The 24,690-nt window shown below is 41.3% G+C and overlaps 1 protein-coding gene across 5 annotated transcripts in view; it reads right to left on the bottom strand.

Annotated features, from left to right (window-relative positions):
• shf (Src homology 2 domain containing F) overlaps positions 1-24,690 on the bottom strand; it is a 197,489-nt gene that overhangs the window by 11,939 nt on the left and 160,860 nt on the right. For all 5 annotated transcript variants that reach the window (XM_088333493.1, XM_088333491.1, XM_088333492.1 and 2 more), the window contains 2 exons: positions 16,005-16,179; positions 14,334-14,453 (listed from right to left, as the gene is read on the bottom strand). In XM_088333493.1, the coding sequence (XP_088189619.1) occupies positions 14,334-14,453; positions 16,005-16,179 (295 nt within the window). The remainder of the gene's footprint in view (positions 1-14,333; positions 14,454-16,004; positions 16,180-24,690) is intronic.

Below are 24,690 nucleotides of genomic sequence, written 5' to 3'. Positions count from 1 at the left end.
AATAAGTTATTAAGTATACCATACTATCTCATGAGCAAATCATTTGTATCTAAAATTATTAAGTAATCTTCTGCCACCTACTGGTATGGATGAATGTTACAGTTACTCTGGCTATCTTTGGATGAAAGCCAAGATAGTGACCAATGGCAAAAAATTGGGCAATTTCCTGCGGCACACGAGATAAGGTCTCACGGTACACTATTGTACCCCGGTACGCTGCTTGAAAACCACTGAAGTCAGTAACCTTGTGGATGTCCTCCACATACCACACACAATGGGAAATTTCTGCCCTCATAACAATAGTTTTGAGGAAGAATTATCGCAGGGTTTGACATGTGAGTGTCCTAAAAATCACATCATGCTGTCAGCATCTCAATAACTTCCCCTAATTCGAGTTTTAATAGATAGACAAGACCCAAGCGAACAATCTCTTAAATCAGAGTCAAAAAAACACTTTGGATCTTCTGTTTTCGCGTCTCCTGAGCGCCGGTAATGACTTCAAACGCTAACATTTTTTGTGTTTTTCTCCATCTGTACTTCAGTTCGTCTGTGAGCGCCAGCCAGGGGATCTTTTGTTAAAAATAGTCGCTACAAAGTACTTTTGATGAATCATCAGCCCTCGGAGGCAGACCATGGGTTACATAGAGACACTCTTAAAACAGAAAAAAACACTTTAGGGTTTTTGTTGCTGTCTGTTTTTGACTCCCTGATGACTTTCCAGCAAATGTTTGGAGCTGTCGGTGTTGATATTGTCCTTCAGAGACGATAACAGGGACTAAAAACTCTTACTCCGAATCTGAACTCCCCATTTCAATCCTCAACACTGACCTACCGTAAATTACGGACTATAAGCCTCTACTTTTTTCCCTAATCTTCAACCCCGCGGCTTATTCAGTGATGCGGCCAATTTATGTAATTTTTCTAACGGCCGCCAGCGGCGCTCGAGTACAAAAGGTAAGATTTAGACCGGTGGAATATATGCGCCGGAGAAGACTGCAACTTCTTGGCACATGACGCAGCACATGAGGAAGATGAGGACGGTTTACTGTGATTTTTACAAGTACGGTATGTTTTTTTTTTTACTAGACCGTGGGACGACGTCTATATGACAAAGTTTCTTTCCGACACTGAGGAAGACGACTTTGATGGCTTCAGTTCTAAGGAGGAAGATGAGGACGGTTTACCGTGATTTTTACAAGTACGGTATGTTTTTTTAACAGACCCGTTTACTGTGTTGCGAGCGTGTTGCTACCATTAACTGCCCTTTCACAGGCACCGTTTAAGATGAAAGTTACATAATTATTATTAAAGCTTTGAAAACTCTCTAGGTGTACCGTCTTTCTTTGTAAATATGTGTAACCATGTATAAAATGTATTTGCAAGTGTATATTTTTGTAATGTATTTATTTGTATTTATTTAAGAAACTTATTCTGATATGTTTTGCACGGGCGAAAGAAAAAGAAGGGGTGTAACAAACGCGGGCTGACGGGAAGTGGAGTAAAGGTGAGACCTTTTTGGACGCGGCGGACAATAGTAGATATATATATTTTTCCCACTCTTACCTTTGGAAATATACACTTTTTCCCTTGGATTACTTTCAACGGGACCCGGACTCTGCAGGTCTGCATCAAACCTTAAGTACCGATATCATTTTTCGTTCATTTCGCCAGCTGTGATTGTTGGACTGTGTACTTCAATGAAGGACATTCAGTTTCAATTGCGGGACTTAAAGTCGGGTTTGGGTTAATTTTGTGTTTGTGTTACATGTTTTATTGTGGGCGGATGCGGCTTATATACAGGTGCGGCTTGTCTAAGTTTAAAATCGGTTTTCCTCTTAAAATGTGGTGGGTGCAGCTTATAATCAGGTGCGCTCCTTAGTCCGGAATATACGGTGCTCAACGCAATGCCGCATAACCAAAACGTCAACAGAGCAATCGAGCGCAAGGTTTGCCTAAGCAAGAGGAATATTTGTGGCGCAGAGTGCGGTCGTCCTTGGCAATGGCGTCTTATCTCCCTGCCTCTGACATCCGCCAAGGATCCGGACGTTCGGAATATAAGACGTCATAATAAAAAGACAGTCTGTCGAAAGATAATGATCCTCGGCGGAAGCAATAACCTTTCAAAGCTTGACTTGAGCGTCAAATGTGCTGGGACATCGTTCATTTCACATGGAATTACTCTGACACCATCGTGTACGGCATAAAAATGCTTTCTTTGACTATTTCCACACTGTCACAAAAACCTCGACCTGGTGTTCCTGTTTTGATGTGCAAAAACATGAACCACTAGGACGAAACACAAACTCTAAATCCATTACACAATAACATTGTTCTTGCCAAGAAATGACCAAACAATCAGTTCCCCAGTTATACCACATTTTGTTTTTCAACGACGTTACAATTTCAAAATTATTATTGTGAAAATATGCTGATAGTTTGTCATATGTATGATCTTGAACAAAATAACAATCGGGAAAAAAATGTGAATTTTCCAGATTCTTTAAGGGAATTTGGGTACATTTGTTATTTCAAAAGTGTATTGACCTGCTCGCCCTACATATAAAGTACAGTAGCTCTGCTAATGCTATACCTATTTTCTAGCTGAAATTGTACATCAATAGGCACTCAGCTATGTTTATGCTGAGTGTTTTGAACCCAAAGTCTAACTCAACATTGGGTCAACAACCCAAAATGTTGAAAGAGCCATAACAAACCCAAATAAATAAATAAACAAATAAATACATAAATCTGGAGGAAAAAAATCAAATAACAGTCCTCACGGAAACATATTTTTGAGTGAAAAATAAATGGGGATTTATTAATAAAAGTCATTTAATATTTGATATTTATTTTTATTTTTTTATTATTTGTATAGCCCTTAATCACAGAGTCTCAAAGGGCTGGATTTCTAAAAATGTTCATTAACATTGGGTTGCAAAGGTGTTTTTTGATCATTTATATGGCAAAAAAATGGTTAAGACCACTTCATTGTACAGTAAGCAGTGAGGCAGTTTAGTGTGGCTGATTCCTCCATCAGAAGATATAGTTAAGTGTCATCAATGGAAACTGATATTATACTTATACTAATCATATTACCTCATGGAAGCATGTAAATGCAGAAAAAAAGGGGGCCAAGCACTGAACCCTGCGGAACACCACAGGTAACATTAAAGGGCTCAGATGTCATTTCACTATATTTAACACAGTGCGTCCTATCTGAGAGGTAGGATCTGAACCCTAAGAGGACGGTTCCTGAGAGACCAATCCATTTTTCCAAACGTTTGTTCCGGTCCGGAGTCTTCACTCTGAAAATGCTAGTCTACTAGTGATCCCAAGAGCCAAGAAGAGATCCGCAAGTTCGAGAGCGATTTTAAGGTTCTGTTGGTATTATACAAAATCATCCATGGACTTGCTCCCTCATATCTTTCAGATATAATCCAACCCTAAGTTCCTTCGCTCTGAAAACGCTGGTCTACAAGTGACCCCAAGAGCCAAGAAGAGATCCACAGGTTTGAGAGCGTTCTCCATTCGGGCCCCGGTGCTATGAAATGCTCTTCCTCCTGAGATTCGATCTGCAACCTCAGTGGAAATGTTTAAGCACTTAAAGCACACTTCTATACTATAACCTATGAATAACCTATATTTTATGTTGACAATCTCTGTGTATTATTTGCCCACGTGTAGGTTTTAGATCAGAGGATGGTGTCATAATAGTCTGTAGTTTGCAATAGTCTGATCTGTGCAGCTCTTTGAGACTCTTTGTGATTAAGGGCGTCACAAATAAACATGACTTGACTTCTCTAGAGGAGATATGCATGGAGGAATGGGCCAAAATACTAGCAACAGTGTGTGAAAAGGTTTGGTCTGTTGGTTTACAATAATCTGTGGTCTGTGCAGCCCTTTGAGACTCTTTGTGATTAAGGGTGTCAAAAATAAACATGACTTACAAAAATAGTGTGTTGGCTACAAGTTATTTCGGCAATTTCTACCACTCCTCCAATAGCAGACTGTTTCATTGTTCTCCAGGCACCTCCGAGTCAGATAAATGTAACAATATGTCTATGTGTAAACCCAAATAGGTTTTTTGGATTCATCTGAGAGGAACAAGAAGTTTGGGAAGGCAGGCTTGAAAGAAAAAACACATCAGGTCAGAGGACTGACCGGGTGGGAAGGCTTTATCGCTCGATATCAATGATGCAGTGCACGTACGTGCCACCCGTTCGGGCTCATGCATCTTTCAGGAACACAGGACACGGAGCATCTTCACCTTGGGGCCCGCGCTCAATCTCAGAGGCAGCTGGGGAGCCGGCCTCATGTCGAGTCGGGCCGAACTCATCGTCACCTCTGCTTGTCGCCGCCACAGAGTCCCAAAGATTGCTTTGGAGGCATAACCCACAACTGATGTCGCTTGGCACCCAGCAGAAGCGATTATTACAGAAAAAAGCCTTGCACAAATATTGTGATGGCTCAGTTTTTTTGGGTTTCAACCGCCTGTAGATCATTTCTGGGATGTTCAAGTTTTCGTTTTTGGAATATATATTTGCCATGCGTTGCTCTGACCTTCAAGAGATTGTTTGAAAAGTACATGGCAGCTGCTAAGGCAGGGCTTCTCAATTATTTTCTGTAACGCCCCCCCTCAGAAGAAGAACTCCTCTCGCGCCTCCCAAACAAGTCTCCTCCTAATTATTTTTTTATGGGGTCACTTGAGGGAGTCTCTGAAATAACGTCAGCCCGGACACCCATGAATCTTTTACGTCTGGCGTACAACTTAAAAAACGTCTCTGCCCGGGTGGCTGACAACTTTTTAGAGAAAAACTTTTTTTTTTTTTTTTTTTTTTAAACAAATAAAACGTTTTATTCCAATTTCAAAATCTGCGTTCGTTTTGGAAATTTCGGAATTTCGGTTCGTTTGGCAATATGCATACTCGGCAGCCAGTCAGAAGCTTGCATCGAATAACTTCCTGCTTCTGGACTTTCCTGAGCGTTATAAGGTCGTGCATTTGCATATCAACAGAGAACACAAGAAAAACAGAGAAGTGATTAGGAATGGTTAAGATTTGTCAATTTAATAGTGCTCTTACTCTTGGTATAGACGTTTTTCATTGTGCAGTGTTCTCGATTGCCCACGTCCCTGACGCATCATTTTTGCTGGGGACGCATAGTCTCAAATCAACGTCCCTGGGACGCAACTTTTTTGACAAAAAAATTGTCATCATTACCCGATTACATTTTTTTTAAACAAAGATTTACCGCACTCCAAACTTTTCGGCAGGCAGATCCAGCAGATGTTGTTTTGGTCTCGCGGTTCGAGTTTTCGTCTGCACGCCGATCTCAAGTTGTGTGGTGAAAAGTCCGTCTCTTTTTAGAGAACCGTCTTTTTCGGCTCAACTGATTGAAGAGAGCCGGCTCTCAAACGGCTCACTTGCTTTGATGCATTATATTACGAATCATCGTTGTTGTATAAAGAAGTTAAGAAAAAAAAGGAAGTATAAAAGGAGAAAATGAAAAAAGACAGGTGTGTGGTTATCCCTATAATCGGTATAATACCAACAATAATTTGATGTAGAAAATGAATTAATAATTTGATGATTAAAACTGAATGAATACATAGATTTTTATTGTATATTTGTTACCGATTTACAATTTTAACCTCGATAACACTAAATTTTGGGGACCCATAGATCTCGGTTGGGACCCATTTTGAGCATGCGAGTCCCCGGGACTCATCACTTTTCAGAGGTAAAATGAACACTGATTGTGTCACGTAATTTCGCAAGCACCATTTTTCGTTTTGCTTATTGTTGATCGCTGAACCACAGTGTCTTGCTTATCTTCTCATGCATGAGGAAACTGCACACTCTGACATATCCTTACCAGGAATCAAGCCAAAACCTCAGCGCCAGAAGAAATATTCAAAAGAAGCTAACACAATTTATGACGCTACAAAACGTAAACGTTCATTGAAAGCATCGTGGAAAGAGAAGTTCACGCGGCTTGTAGCAGACGACGCAACACAAACATTGCATGAATGAAGTTGAGTAAATACAGGTACATACTGATGGCAGATCCATGCAATGAATGTTATAAGTAGATTTATAATAAACTTCATTTTAAAGTGTTGTTCTGTTATAGATTCTGATCAGCAATCCTTTAATACTGCGATGAGTCGTTTTATTGTGTTTCAAGCTGCCCAACTATTTGAGAACAACTGCCCTAAAGCAACATGATTCCTTTCTTTAATGCAGTGTTTCTCAATATTTTTTCTGTCATGCACCCCCCCGGAAGAAGAAAACCTCAACCCCCCTGCCCCCCACAAGTCAGAGTGCCACCTCCCCCCTAGTGCAGTGGGGGTGTAGTTGCACTCTATTCTATGAAAGTAAAAAAAAAAAAAAAAACTTTCCAATGATATGTGGCATGACATGTTTTAGTGACTGGTGACATTGTACAGACACGTATTTGTTTTTCAAAAGTCTGGCAGCCCAACGGGTAATTGAGAGGTTAAGGTACTGTTTATTCTAAAAACTCTTTCTGTGTACCATCTTTCTTTATAAATATCTAATTTCTTAATACAGGCACATGCGGCTTGTAGTCAGGTGCGGCTTATGTACAAGTTGTTTTTTTTCGTTTAAAAATTTACTGGGTGCGGCTTATAATCAGGTGCGCTTTGTAGTCCGAATTTTAGGGTAATATTTGTGTATGTATTTCTTTTAGTATGCGGCCCGTAACATCAAAGAGGCTGCCAGCAGCTCCGTGTTATTTCGTTCTTTTTGTGATTTGTTGTTTGTATTGTCTGCTTCTATCTTTGGTGTTTTTCGTCCCGTTTGACAACTACTCTTTGGATTACTTTCTATCCTATGGTTATGGTTTTATCGCACAAAAATGTGTTTATTCGAGGAATCAACTCCTTGCCCTGAATAATTCTCATGCCGGCGCGATGAGGGGGCCCTATCGTGGCAGCAGAGCCTGTGCTAAGGTGAAGGCTAGGCGGCTAGCGGCATTATAAGCCTTTGGTACTGTCGGTAATCATGGTAAATGTGAACTCTCTACCAAATAAGACCGACGAACTGGCTGTGCCGGTGAAAAACATCAAAGCCTACAGGGAGTGCAGTTTGCCGTGTTTTATGGAAACGTGGCTCACGTCTAGCATCCCGTACGCTAACGTGGAGCTACCCGGCTTTAGCGCTGTTAGGACAGACAGAGACACAAAAGCCTGGGGGAAGTGGAGAGGAGGTGGGCTCGTTATCTACGTGAACATGAGGTGGTGTAACCCTGGGCACAAGGATTTGGGACGTCGAACTTTTGGCCTAGTGTGTGACTTCATCCACTCCGCTGTTGCTAAACTACAACACAGCATCCCGAGGCCATCCTGTTAATCTGTTAATAATCAATACAAGGATACTGCTTGAAGTGTGAATTTCCCTACGGGGATGAATAAAGTATCTATCCATCTATCTATCTATATAAGGCAGTTTTGGAGGGTCAGGTAAGATGCAGTGTAGGCTTATGTGCGACAGTAGGAGTACATACAGTACGTATGTTTATAGAAAAAGGTGATATTAACAATAATGCTTATGCTAATTGTAATTTCCGGGCACATTTTACACATATTAACATACAGTGGAATCTCGGTTTTCGAACGCCTCTCAGTTCGGACAAATCGGTGTTCGACCAAAAATTTCGAGAAATTCTCGCTTCGCTGTTCGGTCAAAAAATCGGAGTTCGAACGCCGGTACGCTAGGGTGCGATGCTGAGCGGCGTACGGGTGTTTTAGCCCCTTATTATGCCTCCGAAGAAGGTCGGTGCAAGCAGGACAGGTGAAAAAAGACAAGTTCTTCGTCCAACTATTGCCTTTAAGAAAGACATAATAGCTTAATATGAAAGAGGTGTACGAATTTCCGATCTTGCTAGTGAAAACAGCATGGCTAAATCTACTATCAGTACGATAGTCAAGAATAAGGAGGCTGTGAAATCTAGTGATGTGGCTAAGGAAATTAGCGCTATAAGCAAGCAACTGCCGCAAGTTTTGGAAGAGGTTGAAAAACTTTTGATGATTTTTCTCTCCCCACCGTCCACCACAAAGGTAAGAAATCCTATTCATAATCCTTTTTTTATCTCTACACGTTCATGTTAGCGTAATCTTTCGTACGGAAGATTACGCTAACGCGAACGTATGATTAGCCTGGGTTAGCTTCATGTTTACGTTGTGGTAAACATTCAGGGTGTTGGAACGGATTAAAACGATTTTACATTACTTTTAATGGGAAAAACGATTTTCGGTGATCGACCAAATCGTTTTTTTGAACAGGGTTCTGGAACGGATTATGGTTAAGAACCGAGGTTCCACTGTACAAGATATTAACAATAATGGTTATGCAAATTGTAACTTCCGGGCACATTTTACACATATTAACATAACGGCCTTATTTGTAAAAACGCATTTTCATGATGGTGACCCCAAATGTTGAAAATGTAACTTTAATCAGTCCTGCACTGCGCCTCACTTTCATCTTTTATGTGGGTCACGCAGGTTATCCTATGCCAAACCCTTAATATCAGTTAGCAGCAGCCGTCGCGGCTTCAAGGCCATCAATAAATCAGTTTACCGCACCGACTGCATATCCGCTTTAATGGCCGCCGGCTCGTTACGGAGGTCCAGCTGGACACTTTTGCGATGTGGATTAATGGCGGCGGCGGGACGGAGAAGGCTAACTCATCTCTTTTTGGCTGACGCGAGTGACCTGAAACATTCTCATTGCGGTCGTCTGATTGTTTTGGGACCGTTTCCTGCCAACCCGGTCTAGCAAGGTGATCGTAGCTGTGCGGTTATTGATCGTTTAGACCTAAATATCGAATTTGTGTGTGTTATTGAGAGGTGTTGCTCTTGGAGCCCTTGGGAAATTACGTTCAGCATGAACAGATTGCAGTTTGGCAAATAAAAGTTTAAAAGGGGAAGTATTATTGGAAAATTGACTTTGTAAAGAGCGGTATACAAATAGTTAGAGAGCATCTTCACGCAGCTAATACCAAATCAACAAAAAAAACGCTTAAAGCGATGGCATCCTGATATCGGTCCGTTGCACAATTGACATAAGTTTACAGTGTACAGTCAATCCATGCTCCTTCAAGGTTTACTTTTGCTTTTTCAAATTGCTTAATTTAATTGTTTATTGTCATTGATGTCAACGTATCGTGCATTGTGTTCTGTAGGAGACAGCACACGGCAAATAATATCAAGGGGGCAGGTTCGGGAGGTCTTTGTGTGTGTGTGTGTGTCAGTTTGGCTTATGCGCCCCCTTTTTCCCCAAAACAAGGCAGCTTCATCCCATTTTCCAATCCCTTTTCAGTTTCCCCTGCCCAAGTGTGTGCAATTTGAGCCAATACATTACTAGACTGGGAGGTCGGTGGTTCGCGCCCCGGCCGAGTCATTCCTAAGACTTAAAAAGTGGTCGGCGGCGCCCTCTGTTGGCTGCGGCTGCATCGGCTCGCTACAACGGGTCAGGTGCAATCGACATTTCGTTCTGTGTACATTGTTACACAGAATGACAATACAAGGAAATTATTATTATTATTATTATTATAAATAAATACCCTGGACTCCCTCCTTTTCTTTGCTGAACCTGAAGCCTTTCAACCAATTCCATTCCTGAAGTTTTAGATGAGGTGATGGTGTCATAATAGTCTGTAGTTTGCAATAGTCTTTGATCTGTGCAGCCCTTTGAGACTCTTTGTGATTAAGGGCTATATATAAATAAACATGACTTGACCTGAAGCCTCGGACTTTCCAGGCCGTCAAGCCTTGGCGTTCCACGTTCCAGTTTTCGCCAAACCAAGATCTCCTCCTCCGGGGTCCTCCTTGTCCCACTATCGTCCACTCAAGCCATCTACCTTAAAGGTATTCCCAGATCCTTGCTTCAAGATTTTTCTTTCTTCACCTCAAGACCCCCTCTCTGAAAAGTTGGCTGCCCAGCCATAAAGTTGCCTGCCCCATTTTTCACAACTTGAAACACAATAAGATGACTCATCGCAAAAAAAAAACATTGTTGCAAAGTATTAAGGATTGATAATAAGAATATATAACAGAACACTTTAAAATTAAGTTTATTATAAATCTACTTATAGCATTCATTGCATGGATATGACATTGCTGTTTTCCATCTGCCATCTGTATGTACCTGTATTTACTCATCTTCATTCGTGCAATGTTTGCGTTGCGTCGTCTTGCTACAAGCCACGTGAACTCCTCTTTCCACGATGCTTTTCATGTACGTTTACGTTTTGTAGCGTCATCAATTTTGTTAGCTTCTTTTGAATCTTTCTTCTGGGAATGAGGTTTTGGCTGGATTCCTAACCACTTCTCCATTTTTCTTGTGTTCTCTGTGCGTCTACTTTGGAAAATGATATGCAATTGCAAGACCTTATAACGTTCGGGAAAGTCCGGAAGCACGAAGTTATTCGATGCAGGCTTCTGATTGGCTGCTGATTATGCAAATTGCCAAACGAACCAAGATTTACAAATCGGAATAAAGCAAGCGTTTGATTTGGGAAAAAAAAGAAAAAAGGATTTCTTTATTTTTAGTTTTTTTCTTGAAAAAGTTGCCAGACGTTATTTCAGACACAGCTGTAGTTATTATTTTGTGACAGTCGTACATATTATGTGTTATCTAATAAATAAATAAACAAATATTTCTACTTTGTTGTTTTTGATTATCACGGCACTTCTTTTGGAATACAACCCCTGCCGAAATCAAGGGACAACTGTGATGCATTTTCGTCAGATAGGATCATAAGTTAGGTGCAGGAAGAATAAGGAAAAAAAACGAACGGCGACCTTTTTTCTCCTGCCTCCGAGGAGTCGAAAATAAAGGCTAATCAGCATTTGTCTGCGCTTTACACTTTCATATCCCATATAAAGGTCGTCGTGAAATCCGGAAGACGTGCCGAAATGTCATTCGTCTCCCTTCAAATCGAGAATCTCTCCGTATTCTCCGGCAAATAAACCACTTTGTCGCATGGTCTGTGGCGATATTCCTGTTGTCGTGGCAACCGCAGCATTATGATGCGACTTCCCCCCCGAGGGGTTGGAAAGTTCGCCAGCAGTGAAATGTCAAGACATAACTCGGCCAATGAGAGGTGCCCTTCGCTGGGGGTCGAGGGTCACTGATAGAGGGCGGCGGCAGTTGAACTGTCAGCAGATTATGAGGCCGGCGTGGTGAAAAATGAGAGTGATGTCAGCGGGAGGTAGAGGTTTGAAAGGTGAAGATTATTTGCATACAGGACAACGCGGTCAGCACACGAAGTCCAGATGGACTTCCATATTCGTTTTTTCCTTAATGATGGATTTTTGGGCTGGTGCGACTTTTACATCGAAGCGACTTATAGTCCGAAAAATACGGTTGCAACATCATTCCGGCAGCTCCCCTGTTATCTCTCACTTTTTGTGATTTTTTTGTTTTATTGTCTGCTTCTATCTTCGGTGTTTTTCTTCCCGTTTTGACAACTACACTATGGATTACTTCTATCCTATGGACATGGGTTTTAGCGCACAAAAATGCGTTTATTCAAGGAATCAACTCCTTGCCCTGAAGAATTCTCGTGCCGGCGTGATGAAGGGGCCTATCGTGGAAGAAGAGCCGGAGCTAGCTAAGCGGCTAGCGGCGTTATAAGTCTTCGGTACCATCCGTAATCATGGTAAATGCGAACTCACTACCATATAAGACCAACGAGTGCTGGTGGAAAACATCGAAGCCCACAGGGAGCGCAGTTGCTGTGTTTTGCGGAAACGTGGCTCACGTTCAGCATTCCGGACGCTAACGTGGAGCTACCCGGAGCAATCCGGCTTCAGCGCCGCTATACAAAGACACGAAAGCCTGGGGGAATCGGAGAGGAGGCGGACTTGCTAACACGAGGTGGTGTATCCCTGGACACAAAGAAAAGGGATGTCGAACTTTTGGACTGGCGTGTGACGTCATCCACTCCGCTACAAGCACCCCTAGGGAATCATGTTAATCTGTTAATAAACAACGGGGTAGACTGCTGGAATTGTGAATTTCCCTACGGGGATGAATAAAGTTTCTATCTATCTATCTATCTATCCATCTATCATAATCATCATCTTTAAGGACTGTTTGTCCTTCTGTTTTGTCAATTGTTTACCAAATCTGTTAAAACCTTGTATAAGGGTTCCTACAGCTCAATTCAAGTTAAATTTTAGACATTTGAATGCCTTTTGAAATCAAATTTAGGTCCCCCCAAATGAAATGGGACACGAGAAAGCGGCCATGTCACTCGGGTCAGGGTGACACAACACACTCTTTTGTTCAACAGCAGGGCCCGACAGCTTTCACTGGTTTACCCCTGCCACATCATACGGGTGCCCAGCCCATCCTTAAGAACGCGTCCACAATTCCACTATCCTTTCACAACACCTCTCCACTCCTTCCTATCACCAACAAAAATGTAATAATAGTAATAATAGTCTGTGCAATAACCTGTGCAGCCCTTTGAGACTCTGTGTGATTAAGGGCTATACAAATAAAAACGACTTGACTTGACTTGACTAAGTGGCTCAAAAAAAATATATACAGTGGCTTGCGGAACTATTACTATTAACTTCTTCACAACAGTATCTCGGACCTGCCCGGTGTGTTCCTCGTTCTTCATGATTCTCTATGCACTTTAAACAGACCTGAGACTATCACAGTGGATGTGCACTCATACAGAGACTTGATTACACACAGGTGGATTCCATTTATCATTGTTAGTCATTTAGATCAACATTGAATCATTGTTTGCTGCACTGAAAGTAAAGGGGCTGAATATTTTTTTTCTGTTTTTATTTGTTAAAAAAGTTTAAAATATCCAATAACATGTGTTAGGCTTCATGATTGTCTCCCACTTATTGTTGATGCTTCACAAGAAATTAGTTTCATATCTTTATGTTCGAAGTCTGAAATGAGGCAAAAGGTCACAAAGGGGGCCAAATAGTTTCGCAAGCCACTGTATATATATTTATACATACACACACACAATACAGCGTGCCTTGTACACATTACCTGGGACAGCTTTTAGCTATGGCGAAAAATGTTTGTTGAAAAGCCACTTCTCTTAAAATTTACACCAAAGTTGGGGTTGGTATCCTATGGCTCGCGACCCAAATATGGCTCTTTTCATAAGTACGTATGGACAAAATTGATACCATGCAAATGTCTGTTTCGTTCCAATTTTGCATGAGCGAAGCGGAAACTAACTCTTTTTAGTTCAAACAAATCTAAATCCTATTAATGTGTTCACATTTTTAAAACTTTTTAAAAATTGGATTTAAGAAATTGTAATGCCAATTGAGGCCTTATTTTTAGAATAATACAATGCCTTTTAAGAATACAGTGAAACCTCGGTTTTCGAACGCCTCTCAGTTCGAACAAATCGGTGTCCAACCCAAAATTTCGAGAAAATCTTGCTTCGCTGTTCGGTCAAAAAATCGGAGTTCGAACGCCGGTAATGCGTGAGTGCGTACGCTAGGGTGCGATGCTGAGCGGCGTACGAGTGTTTTAGCCCCTTATTATGCCTCAAAAGAAAGTCAGTGCAAGCAGCAAAGTTGCTACAAATGAAAAACGAAAAGTAGTGCGTACAACTATTGCATTTAAGAAAGAAATAATAGCCAAATATGAAGGAGGTGTGCGAGCGCCTTCTGCTGACCACCACAAAGGTAAGAAATCCTATTCATAAGATTACGATAACGCGAACGTACGATTAGCCTGGGTTAGCTTTAAGTTTACGTTAAACATTCAGGGTGTTGCAACGGAGCCCAACATTGAGGGTGTTGGAACGAAGCCCAACATTGAGTGTGTTGGAACGAAGCCCCCTTTCCAATGAACCGCTCACCACTTGTTGTGGAGACCCGGGTGCTAAATGACTTGTAAACGACCTGATTTTTATTTTTATTTTTACACGTTCATGTTAGGGGAATCTTTCGTACGGAAGATTACGATAACGCGAACGTAGATTAGCCTGGGTTAGCTTTATGTTTCCGTTAAACATTTTAGGTAAACATTCAGGGTGTTGGAACCGATTAAAACGATTTATATTATTTTTAATGGGAAAAATGACTTCGGTGATCGAACAAATCGGTTTTCGAACAGGGTTCTGGAACGGATTATGGTCGAGAACCGAGGTTCCACTGTATTCAAGAATTTGCGGGAATCTTGATATGATGACCAGTGGAAAAAAATAAAAATGACTGATTGACAATCTTCCTCAGATATCGCAAATAATATTCCGAAACGATTTGATATATATTTGTAAGTTATAAATAAAAAGCATAATGTTATTCTTACTTAAGTGAAAGAGAGTAGTCATTCTTGCTGGTTTCACTGTTTCGCACCAGGTAGCTCGCCTCCTTGCACAGCCGGAGCAAACACTCTGCATCCGTCCGACTGATTGCGCCATGGTACCAACTGAAGAAACAAAAAAAAATAAAATAAAAAAAACAAAATTACAGATTCTCCACAACATGGACTATACATGCTTCCTCAGCGTTACTCACTATTGACACATTTCTACTGCTAAGTCTAAGTACCATTTACCTGACTGCCCATTTTGCACATCTAGTTAGCTGCTCCTCTTGCACTCTTTGTACTACTGTATAATACTATACATAACTATAATGATTTAGTATATTATTAGTACTTCAATACTCCAACTCAATACAACATTTTATTTATATCTGTACATTCAAGGAAACTGTGCGGGTCAGATGTATCGACATTTTGTCCTGTATACACGTGTACAAGAATGACAATAAAGTACCGTATTTTCCGCACTATAAGGCGCACCTAAAAGCCTTTATTTTTTTCAAAAGCTGACCATTCGCCTTATAATACAGTGCGCGCCTTATATATGGATCAATATTAAGTCGTTAAGTCTTGCAAGCAAGCAGCCGCCGACTAGATTTTCCGCCCGAAGGCGAAGTCGTCTGCGGTGTATGCTGGGATTTATATACCGGCATTTCATTTCCTAACCAATGTGTCAATCATCATTTGAATCAGTCACTATATGCTAAAGTTATTCGGAGGTAAAGGGGGCGGATCCTTTTTATCATGTATAGGCTCGCATAGGCTAAAGGGGCGAAACAAAGCCTGCAATTGGCCGAAAAAGATGAATGTGAATCACACGTTGGTTTGGTAGCACTACGGCATAGAGAAAACATTTTCTAATATTCTGTATTTGTAAATAGTTTACTCTCCTGGATTTACTACACTCACTGTTGTAAGAAGACCATGGTTACGTGATGGCTGCAAGAGAACTTAGGTGAGCTATGCGGCTTTACATTTTCCCGGTATCTTGTTTTAGAACGATCTTGATGTTTCTGTGATGAGTCTATTTTTAAACTGAATTCAATTCAAAGTGTTTATTGTCATATGCACGGTAAAGAACCCTATTTCCCTGCACAATAAAATTCTTACTTTGCTTTCCACACAGTTGCCAGCAAAAAATAAAACGGAAACTAAGAATTTGTTGGCATTTCATGAATCCCAAGACTTTGACCATTCCAATGATATTTGGAACGATGCATTTGAGTGATTGGTGACATCGTACAGACACAGTTTCCGTACATGTCTGAGACACGTATTTGCGTCTTTGCAAGCTTTCGGAATGTTAAGGGGGTAATAAGTTTGACTGAACTATCTGACTCTTTTGTCGACGTTCCGATTGTAGCGCCTTATAATCCGGTGCGCCTTATGTTTGGAAAAAATAGGACCAAAAACAATTTTTGGGGGTGCGCCCTATAACCTGGTGCGCCTTATAGAGCGGAAAATACGGTATATCTGAATCTGAATCTTAAGGCTTTCACTGATCGAACAGATTTGTCATTATAACATTCCTAGATACTATCTATTACTCCACTGATGATGGTGTTAAACTTTCTGAATGATCTTGTTCTAGTTTTGCGAGAGTGACAACAATTCCGGCTACAAGAATAATCCAAAGTAAATGCTAATACTCACAACTGGCTTTCCAAAGCCATGCTGGGGTCAATGCGTTCCCCGAAGGATGAGCCGGACTGCTCTGCGGACGTCATTTTGGTGTTCACCAAGCAGTTGCTGGAGTGCCTCTGAAGAGACCGGGTTTTCCCGTCTCGAGTCGGCGACGTTCGAGACTTGTCCGCGCCATCGAATTGGACTGAAAGATAATTGTTGAGAAAAAATTCAGATCTTCAGTCTTGATTCTGGTGCAAAAGGGTTCCATGCATAGGATACACTCCAACAAGATATCTTATTTCCATTTTTTTGATTCATTTAACATCAATTGGTTAAAATCTGGCCCAATTTAGACTTCTTTAGAAAATCCAATACCTATTCACAAAAGTGGGAAAAGCTCTCATATTTTGACAAACGTTTCTTGTTTTTTTACTCAATAAATGGCAAGAATCTATGATACTTTAAACTACAGTAATCCCTCTCAATAACGCAGTTTACTATTCACATTTTTGTTAATTCACGGATTTGCATTGTGTATTGTGTTCAACATTCTGGTTGGCTAAACAGTCTCCTTGCTTATTATAGAATACATAGGAAAAGGTTTGTGCAGTATTTTTATTTGTCGAACAAATGCTTGAGCATGTAAAAGGGTTTGTTGTTTGTTCTTTGGTTATGTGTATAATAGACTATTTAACTCTATAATAACTAAAAAAATAATAATAAAGATTTCTTCCTAAGGGATTTCGCCTATCTCAAGTTCATTTATGAATCAACCCCATGCGATAAACGAGGCTTCCCTGTATCTGAACATTGTATACTTCTTAATTTAATAGATATTGAAGGTCTCTATATATGTGCTAACATAAACGCTGACATTTCTGTATTAACTGGACTAGAAGACGAGGTGATGGTCACACTAGGCATAGAAGAAAAACATGGTTAATTTTCAAAGAAAAACGTGTTTGTTTTAAGATTTCAAACCACGCTGGGCAGTTATTATGGCCAGGGTCATATCCTATATCTATCTATCTATCTATCTATCTATCTATCTACCCTGGTCACATCCCTCGAGAGGGGAGACCGACAGCAAGACAAACACATACAAAAACAAAGGAAATAAAAAAGGGCAAAAGTGGCAAAAAACACACACAACACTTTTTGGACCATGGACAACCCAAATGCCCAAACACCCAAACAAGTCGGTCATGCTTTCGTCCCTCCAGATGAAACGGGACACAATAAAGCGGCCATGTCACTCGGGTCAGGGTGACACAACACACTCTTCTGTTCAACAGCAGGGCCCGACAGCTTTCGCTGGTTTACCCCTGCCGCATCATAAAGGTCCCCTGCCCATCCCTTAGAATGCGAACATCCCACTATCTTTTTACAACAAAACTAGCCTAAGTTATATTGATAAAGCAATGAGAAAGAATAGTGCATTGTAACAATAGTGCATTGAAAATAAGTCCAATAAAATTTTGCAGCAGCAATTTAAAAATCCCAATATAATTCACAAGGTATATATTTTCACAGTTTCATGCAATAGCATATATTTTTTTCACGTTTTTTTTAGGAGACATCTAATACAGAAAATAAGACCAAATAAGTTGCAAGGGCAGCACGGTGGAGCAGTGGTTAGCACTTGTGCGGCACAGTTCATGTCATGGGAAACATCCTGCGTGGGTTCAAATCCAGCTCCAGACTTCCTGTGCGGAGTTTGTATGTTCTCCCCGTGCTTGCGTGGGTTTCCTCCCACGTTCCAAAAACATGCATTTCAGGTGAATTGGCCGGTCCAAATTGTGAATGAGCGAATGTGTTGTCTGTCCCTGTGTGCCCTGCGATTGGCTGGCAACCAGTTGAGGGTGTCCCCTGCCCACTGCCCGGAGATGGCTGGGATGGGCTCCAGCCCCCCCGCGACCCTAATGAGGATAAGCGGTACGGCTAATGAGATGAATGAGAAGTTGCAAGATATGTTTGCTACGATTGATTGGTTACATACCTAGAGATTGCCTGACTTTTTTGGACCATGGCCAACCCAAGTGCCCAATCAAGTTAAGCACCTGAGCACCCAAGTTGGTCACACTCTCGTCCTTCCAGATGAAACGGGACACGAGAAAGTAGCCATGTCACTCGGGTCAGTGTGACACAACACACTCTTCTGTTCAACAGCAGGGCCCGACAGCTTTCACTGGTTTACCCCTGCCGCATCATACGGGTGCCTTTCCCATCCTTTAGAACGCGTCCAAACATCTCACTATCCTTTCACAACACCTCTCCACTCATTCCTATCACCAACAAGAGCTCTAGCTACCACTAAAATACTTTCTTATATTCTATAACAATGCCATGAATTAGCTAAGGCCATTCTCAGGGAGAGCAAACCCATAAAGTACTTATAATCTAAAAAAAAAAAAAAAGGTAAAAAAATTGAATCATTGCCCAATGAAATCCTGACTGATTGGATGCATCTTATTTAGTGCAATTTGATAAATAAGCAGGATTGGGTAGGGTTACTTTAACTTGATTACTTCCAATTACTTTTGGATTACTCCAATACCAAATATGCTAATAAAAGACAAAAGAAACTAAATATGAATAAGATTACTAAATTTTGTGCAGGCTTGGGGAGTAACAGAATACATGGAACGGCAAAAACGATGTTGGCAAGCTGTTTGGATTGATTTTCATTTTGTTTCTGTCGCATTTTATGTTGGTTTTGCTGGAGATCAAAGAGATCAAAGCCAGGAGAGAAAGTTTACCACGTGTTGTGAGTCATAATTTTATTCATATTAAGTTTCTTTTGTCTTTTATTAGCATATTTGGTATTGGAGTAATCCAAAAGTAATTGAAAGAATTCAAGTTAAAGTAACCCTACCCAACCCTGTAAATAAAACATATTGATACCGTGGAGGAGGATCACTACATTAATCCATCCTGGCAAACACATGCCATGTTGACATTCCAAAGTATGTGAACGTGTCAGTAGCAGATGCAAATAAATCCACATAGGAACACAAAAAAAGTTAAACATTACACATTGGGACAAGGTTATCAGGACCGTCAGGTACAAGTCACTCATTGGTTTATTGGCTATTTGCATAAGGCTCGCATGGCCAGTCAGCTCCTGCATGTGTGCGTTTCCCATGTGTGTGGCTTTTGGTCTCTTTCCCACCGTCATCCATCACTATAATTGATGTCGCAGCACCATTGGCTTCAGTTAAGGCCTATTTTTGAGCAGACATGCCGATTGTGGGGCCGGCGTGCGCAAGTGGCTTTCGTTGGAGATGTCGAGCAGTCCGGGCATTTTGACATATAAATGGCAGTGGCTCTTGATGAAGAGAATTGATGTACAGTCCTGACAGCAGCCCTCTGTCATCAATGGGGAGTACGGTATTTTCCGCACTATAAGGCGCACCGGGTTATAGGGCGCACCCCCAAAAAATAGTTTTTGGTCTAATATTTTCCATACATAAGGCGCACCGGATTATAAGGCGCTACAATGGGAACGTCGACAAAACAGTCAGATGATTCAGTCCAACTTATTACCCCCTTAACATTCCCAAAGCTTGCAAAGAAGCAAATACGTGTTGTAGACACGTGCGGATGCAGTGTTCGTACGATGTCACTCAAATGCATCGTTCCAAATATCATTTGGAAGGTTAAAGTCTTGGGATTCAAGAAATGCCAACCATTCCTTAGTTTCTATTTTCTGTTTCGCTCGCAACTTTACTGTGCATATGAGAATAAACACTTGGAATTGAGTTTAATTTAAAAATAGACAATCCATTCCATCCCTTATCTGCACCGCTTATCACAGAAACATCGAGTTCAGTCTGAAACAAGATACAGGGAAAATATATAGCCGGAGTAGCTCACCGAAGTCGTTGTGTTCAATAATAATGTGCAACCATGGTCCTCTTATGTCCGTGAGTGTAGTAAATCCAGGAGAGTAAAATATTTACAAATACAAAATGGTAAAACATGTTTCCTCTATGCCGTCAACCCAACATGCTATTCACATTCATCTTTTTCGGCCAATTGCAGGCTTTGTTTTGCCGTTTTAGCCTATGCCAGCCTGTAAATTATTAAAAAAGATCCGCCCCTTTACCTCCGAATAACTTTAGCCAATAAGTGATCGATTCAACTGATGATTGACACATCTTTTTCGGTCAATTGCAGGCTTTGTTTTGCCACTTTAGCCTATGCCAGCCTGTAAATGATAAAAAGGATCCGCCCCCTTTACCTCCGAATAACTTTAGCATATAGTGACTGATTCAAATGATGATTGACACATTGGTTAGGAAATGAAACGCCGGTATATAAATCCCAGCATACACCGCGTACTACTTGGCGTTCGGGGGAAAATCTAGTCGACGGCTGCTTACTTTAGTTGCAAGACTTTGCGACTTAATATTGATCCATATATAAGCCGCACTGTATTATAAGGCGCATGGTCAGCTTTTGAAAAAAATAAAGGCTTTTAGGTCTTTCGTAATCTACTGGCCAGTGACAACACGGCCACTGAGATGTGTTTAGCTTGTGGGCTACGTATAGTATTTGAGAATATTTTAATGTGGGCCTCCGTGTAAGTAAACACATCTTAGGCAGAAGCTTGGACCATAGGAATATCCACTAGGCGGGACTCTAATTAGTCCCCCAAGATGTTTGATCAAGGTCCGACCAAGTGGAACAGAGTTATTCTTAGTTTCCAGTCATCAGGCTTTGCTATCACACTTCTCCTGAGAAAACTGCTGTAATGATAGTCACATTTTGTCAATCAGGAATACACATTTTGCGCCAAACAAAGTGGGGGTAGTAAATCTGTATCTGTTCTTGTAATTGATTTGTATGTAGTACATGTCAATGTTAAATGTTTTTGAGATTAAGGGTTTGAAGAGTATGTTAGGAGTGACAAGATTGGATAGATTGAGAAATGAAATTGTGAGACAGAACTAGAGTAGTAGTGGAACTGAGCAAGTGTGTGGATAAGAGAGTGCTCTGTTGGTTTGGACACATGAGGAGCAAAATGTTGAAGAGGATCTACAGAGCAAAAGTAAATGGAAGGAGACCAAGAGGAAGGACGCGATTGACGTGGATGGATGGTGCTAGGAGTGCACTGCAGGAAAGAGGTCTATAGTGGAAGCTAGAGCTCTTGTTGGTGATAGGAATGAGTGAAGAGGTGTTGTAAAAGGATAGTGGGATGTTTGGACGCGTTCTAAGGGATGGGGAGGGCATCCGTATGATGCGGCAGGGGTAAACCAGTGAAAGCTGTCGGGCCCTGCTGTTGAACAGAAGAGTGTGTTGTGTCACCCTGACCTAAGTGACATGGCCGCTTTCTTGTGTCCCGTTTCATCTGGAGGGATGAAAGCATGACCAACTTAGGTGCCGAGGTGCCTAACTTGTTTGGGGGTTTGGGCAATTGGGTTGGCCATGGTCCAAAAATGTATGTGTGTTTTTATTGCTTATTTCCCCTTTTTCATTTTATTTGTTATTGTATTCGTTTGTCGGTCACCCCTCTTGAGGGATATGACCAAGGTAGGTTAGAGATAGATAGATAGATAGATAGATAGATAGAGAGAGAGAGAGAGATAGAGAGAGAGATAGATGGATAGATAGACATGTCAATGTAATGTTTTTCCATGATATACCAGATGTTCCAAAAGTCTTTGGCACACTTTGACAATGAATATCTCAGAAACTATTAAGGATAAAAAAAACACATCAGGTAAATTCAGAAAGCTTGTATTTTAAATATTTACATGGAATGTTCAGATGTCCCATGTGAGCACTATTGGTCACATGACACACATCCAGCAAATAGTCAATGGTTGCAAAAAGCTTGTTATTTGTGCATTCAGCTCATCCGTGTTTCTTGGAATAGGGGCCACAGAGACAAATGCTTTCACAAATCTGCACAAAAAGAAATTGCATGGTGTGAGATCAGGGAGGCCAAGACATGAGATTGTGATCATTCTGCTCAGATCGTCCAATCCATCTGTCTGCCAGTGCTGTGTTTAGAAATTGTCTAACCCGGAGGCTCCACTGTGGTGGCGCCCCATCCTGTTGGAAAATGAAGTCGACTGTTTTTCACTCAATTTATCCAATAAAACCGTTTTCCACGATGTCTAGTTGCCTCTCACCATTGACTTTAGATGTTTTAAAGAATAATGGTCTGTAAACAGCTTTCTTAGACATGGTACAAAACATACAAGCACAAAAAACAAGCACTATTGACAATGTAATGCTGGGACGTTAAGGCAAAAATTTAAAAAAATCGATTTGACGGGTGTCGTGTGACCAATGGTGCTCACATTGAACATATTTGAACATTCCGTGTAAATTTAGAATTACAAGCTTTCTGAATTTACCAGATGTGTTAATGCATCCTTAATAATTTCCAACATCTCAAAATGTACCCAAGACTTTTGGAACACGCTGTATTATAACACATTTGACACCTTATTTGTGGAGTTACTCTTGGATTGCCGTTGACGGCTATGTTCCGTCAAGCACCGTTTAGGTGTAAAAATGCATCCACAAACTCTGCTGTGAAATTCAAAGCAGTCTGATAATGTACTGGGACTTGGGGCGGCAGTGGCTCAGGAGGTAGAGCGATCGTTTTAGGATTAAGGGATCCCAGTTCGAATCCCGGCTTGTCCGTGTTACATGCCGAAGTGTCCTTGGGTAAGACACTGAACCCCCAATACCCCCAATAAGCAGGTTAGCGCCCTACTTGGCTGCACAGATCACGGCCGCTATTGGGAAATGTGAAGCACAATGTAAAGCGCTTTGGGAAGTCATTGACTTGAAAAGCGCTATAGAAATGCAGATCATTTCATTTCATACTGACTTTCTTTAGCCATTAGTGACTTTTTTTTCCAAAGAAAATTGACTGGAGCCAGAAGTCTTCGCAACATTGCTAAAATTCGCCCCATACTGTCTCAGTCGGATGCGGAGATCATGATTCACGCGTTTGTTACCGCCCGTCTCGATTACTGTAATGCACTACTCTCCGGTCTCCCGAAGTCCAAAATCAAGAGCCTTCAGCTGGTACAAACTGCTGAAGCAAGACTTTTAACTAAGACAAGAAACTTTGAACACATTACCCTGATTTTAGCTAACCTGCATTGGCTCCCTGTTACCTTAAAATGTGATTTTAAGGTTCTGTTGGTAGTATACAAAATCATGCATGGACTTGCTCCCTCATATCTTTCAGATTTAATTCCGCCCTATGTTCCGGTCCGGAGCCTTCGCTCTAAAAATGCTGGTCAACCAGTGATCCCAAGAGCCAAGAAGAGATCCGCAGGTTCGATGGCGTTCTCCATTCGGACCCCGGTGCTGTGGAATGCTCTTCCCCCTGAGATGTGAACTGCAACGCTCTCGAACCTGCGGATCTCTTCTTGGCTCTTGGGATCACTATTTGACCAGCATTTTCAGAGCGAAGGCTCCGGACCAAAAAATAGGGGGAAATTAAATCTGGATTAAATTAAATTTGCATGATTTTGTAGACTACCAACAGAACCTTAAAATCACATCTAAACAGGGAGCCAATGCAGGTTAGCTAATATCGGGGTCATGTGGTCAAACTTTCTTATCTTAGTTAAAATCCTCGCTGCAGCATTTTGTAGCAGCTGAAGGCCCTTGATTTTGGACTTCGGGAGACCGGAGAGTAGTGCATTACAGTCATCGAGACAGGAGGTAACAAAAGCGTGAATTATAATCCCCGCATCGGACTGGGACAGCATAGGGCGAATTTTAGCAATGTTGCGAGGATGAAAAAAAGCTGTTTTAGTAATACTCATCCAACCTAGTCAAGGAAAAAAACCCAAGTGCTGTGCACTGATCGCATTCGGAACGTCCTTCTGTATATTTTAGACGTCAACATCAGCCAGCCGACTTTATTCCTTTTTTTCCTGCACCAGATTGACGAGATGATTGGCCGAGGGGAGAACAAAAGCCCCCGACAGGCAGCTTAAGAGGGTTGAGAATGCGCACAGTTATCTGAAGAAACACACACACAAACTGTCATGTTGCGTGTGCGTATGCTGCCGCTATTGTTGATGGCATCGGATGAAAGTGTCAGTCGGAAGCTGACGGATGGAGGGATGAAATGCCCCTTTTATTCCTTTGGCTTTTTGGAGAAGCACTCTAAAAAATTAAAATGAAAAAAAAAAAAGGTCAGCGTAGACTGTCGCTGGCCTGTCAAACGGATACTAAATTCCATGCCAAAATGTAATAAAAAGATGATGGTGCGTGTGTTTATTAGGTGAGACTTGTTTTTGAAGCTGTGTATTATGTAATGTTCTGAGTCATTAAGTCATAATCTGTCGGACCTATTGGAAAACGAAGAAATTGATAAATCATACTTGAAAACAGAATTGTGTTCAAGTACATGCCAAGTGACAGAGGGGTTTTGAATTAAGCACAGAATTATTACAGATAAATAAATAAAAAAAAAAAACCTCCGCAGTACATTAAACACACTAGGCAACTGGAATACTATCCTCATTTACAATAGAACTATCAATGAGCAGAAAATTGGTGAGTGGAGAGGTGTTGTGAAAAGATAGTGGGATGGGCAGGGCACCTGTATGATGCGGCAGGGGTAAACCAGCGAAAGCTGTCGGGCCCTGCTGTTGAACAGAAGAGTGTGTCCTGTCACCCTGACTCCAGTGATATGGCCGCTTTCTTGTGTCCCATTTCATCTGGAGGG

The sequence above is a fragment of the Urocampus carinirostris genome, chromosome 4, assembly GCF_059441175.1.
Source record: "Urocampus carinirostris isolate Australia breed hairy pipefish chromosome 4, RoL_Ucar_1.0, whole genome shotgun sequence".
Classification (NCBI taxonomy): Eukaryota; Metazoa; Chordata; class Actinopteri; order Syngnathiformes; family Syngnathidae; genus Urocampus; species Urocampus carinirostris.
This window is presented reverse-complemented; position numbering and strand designations above follow the sequence as displayed.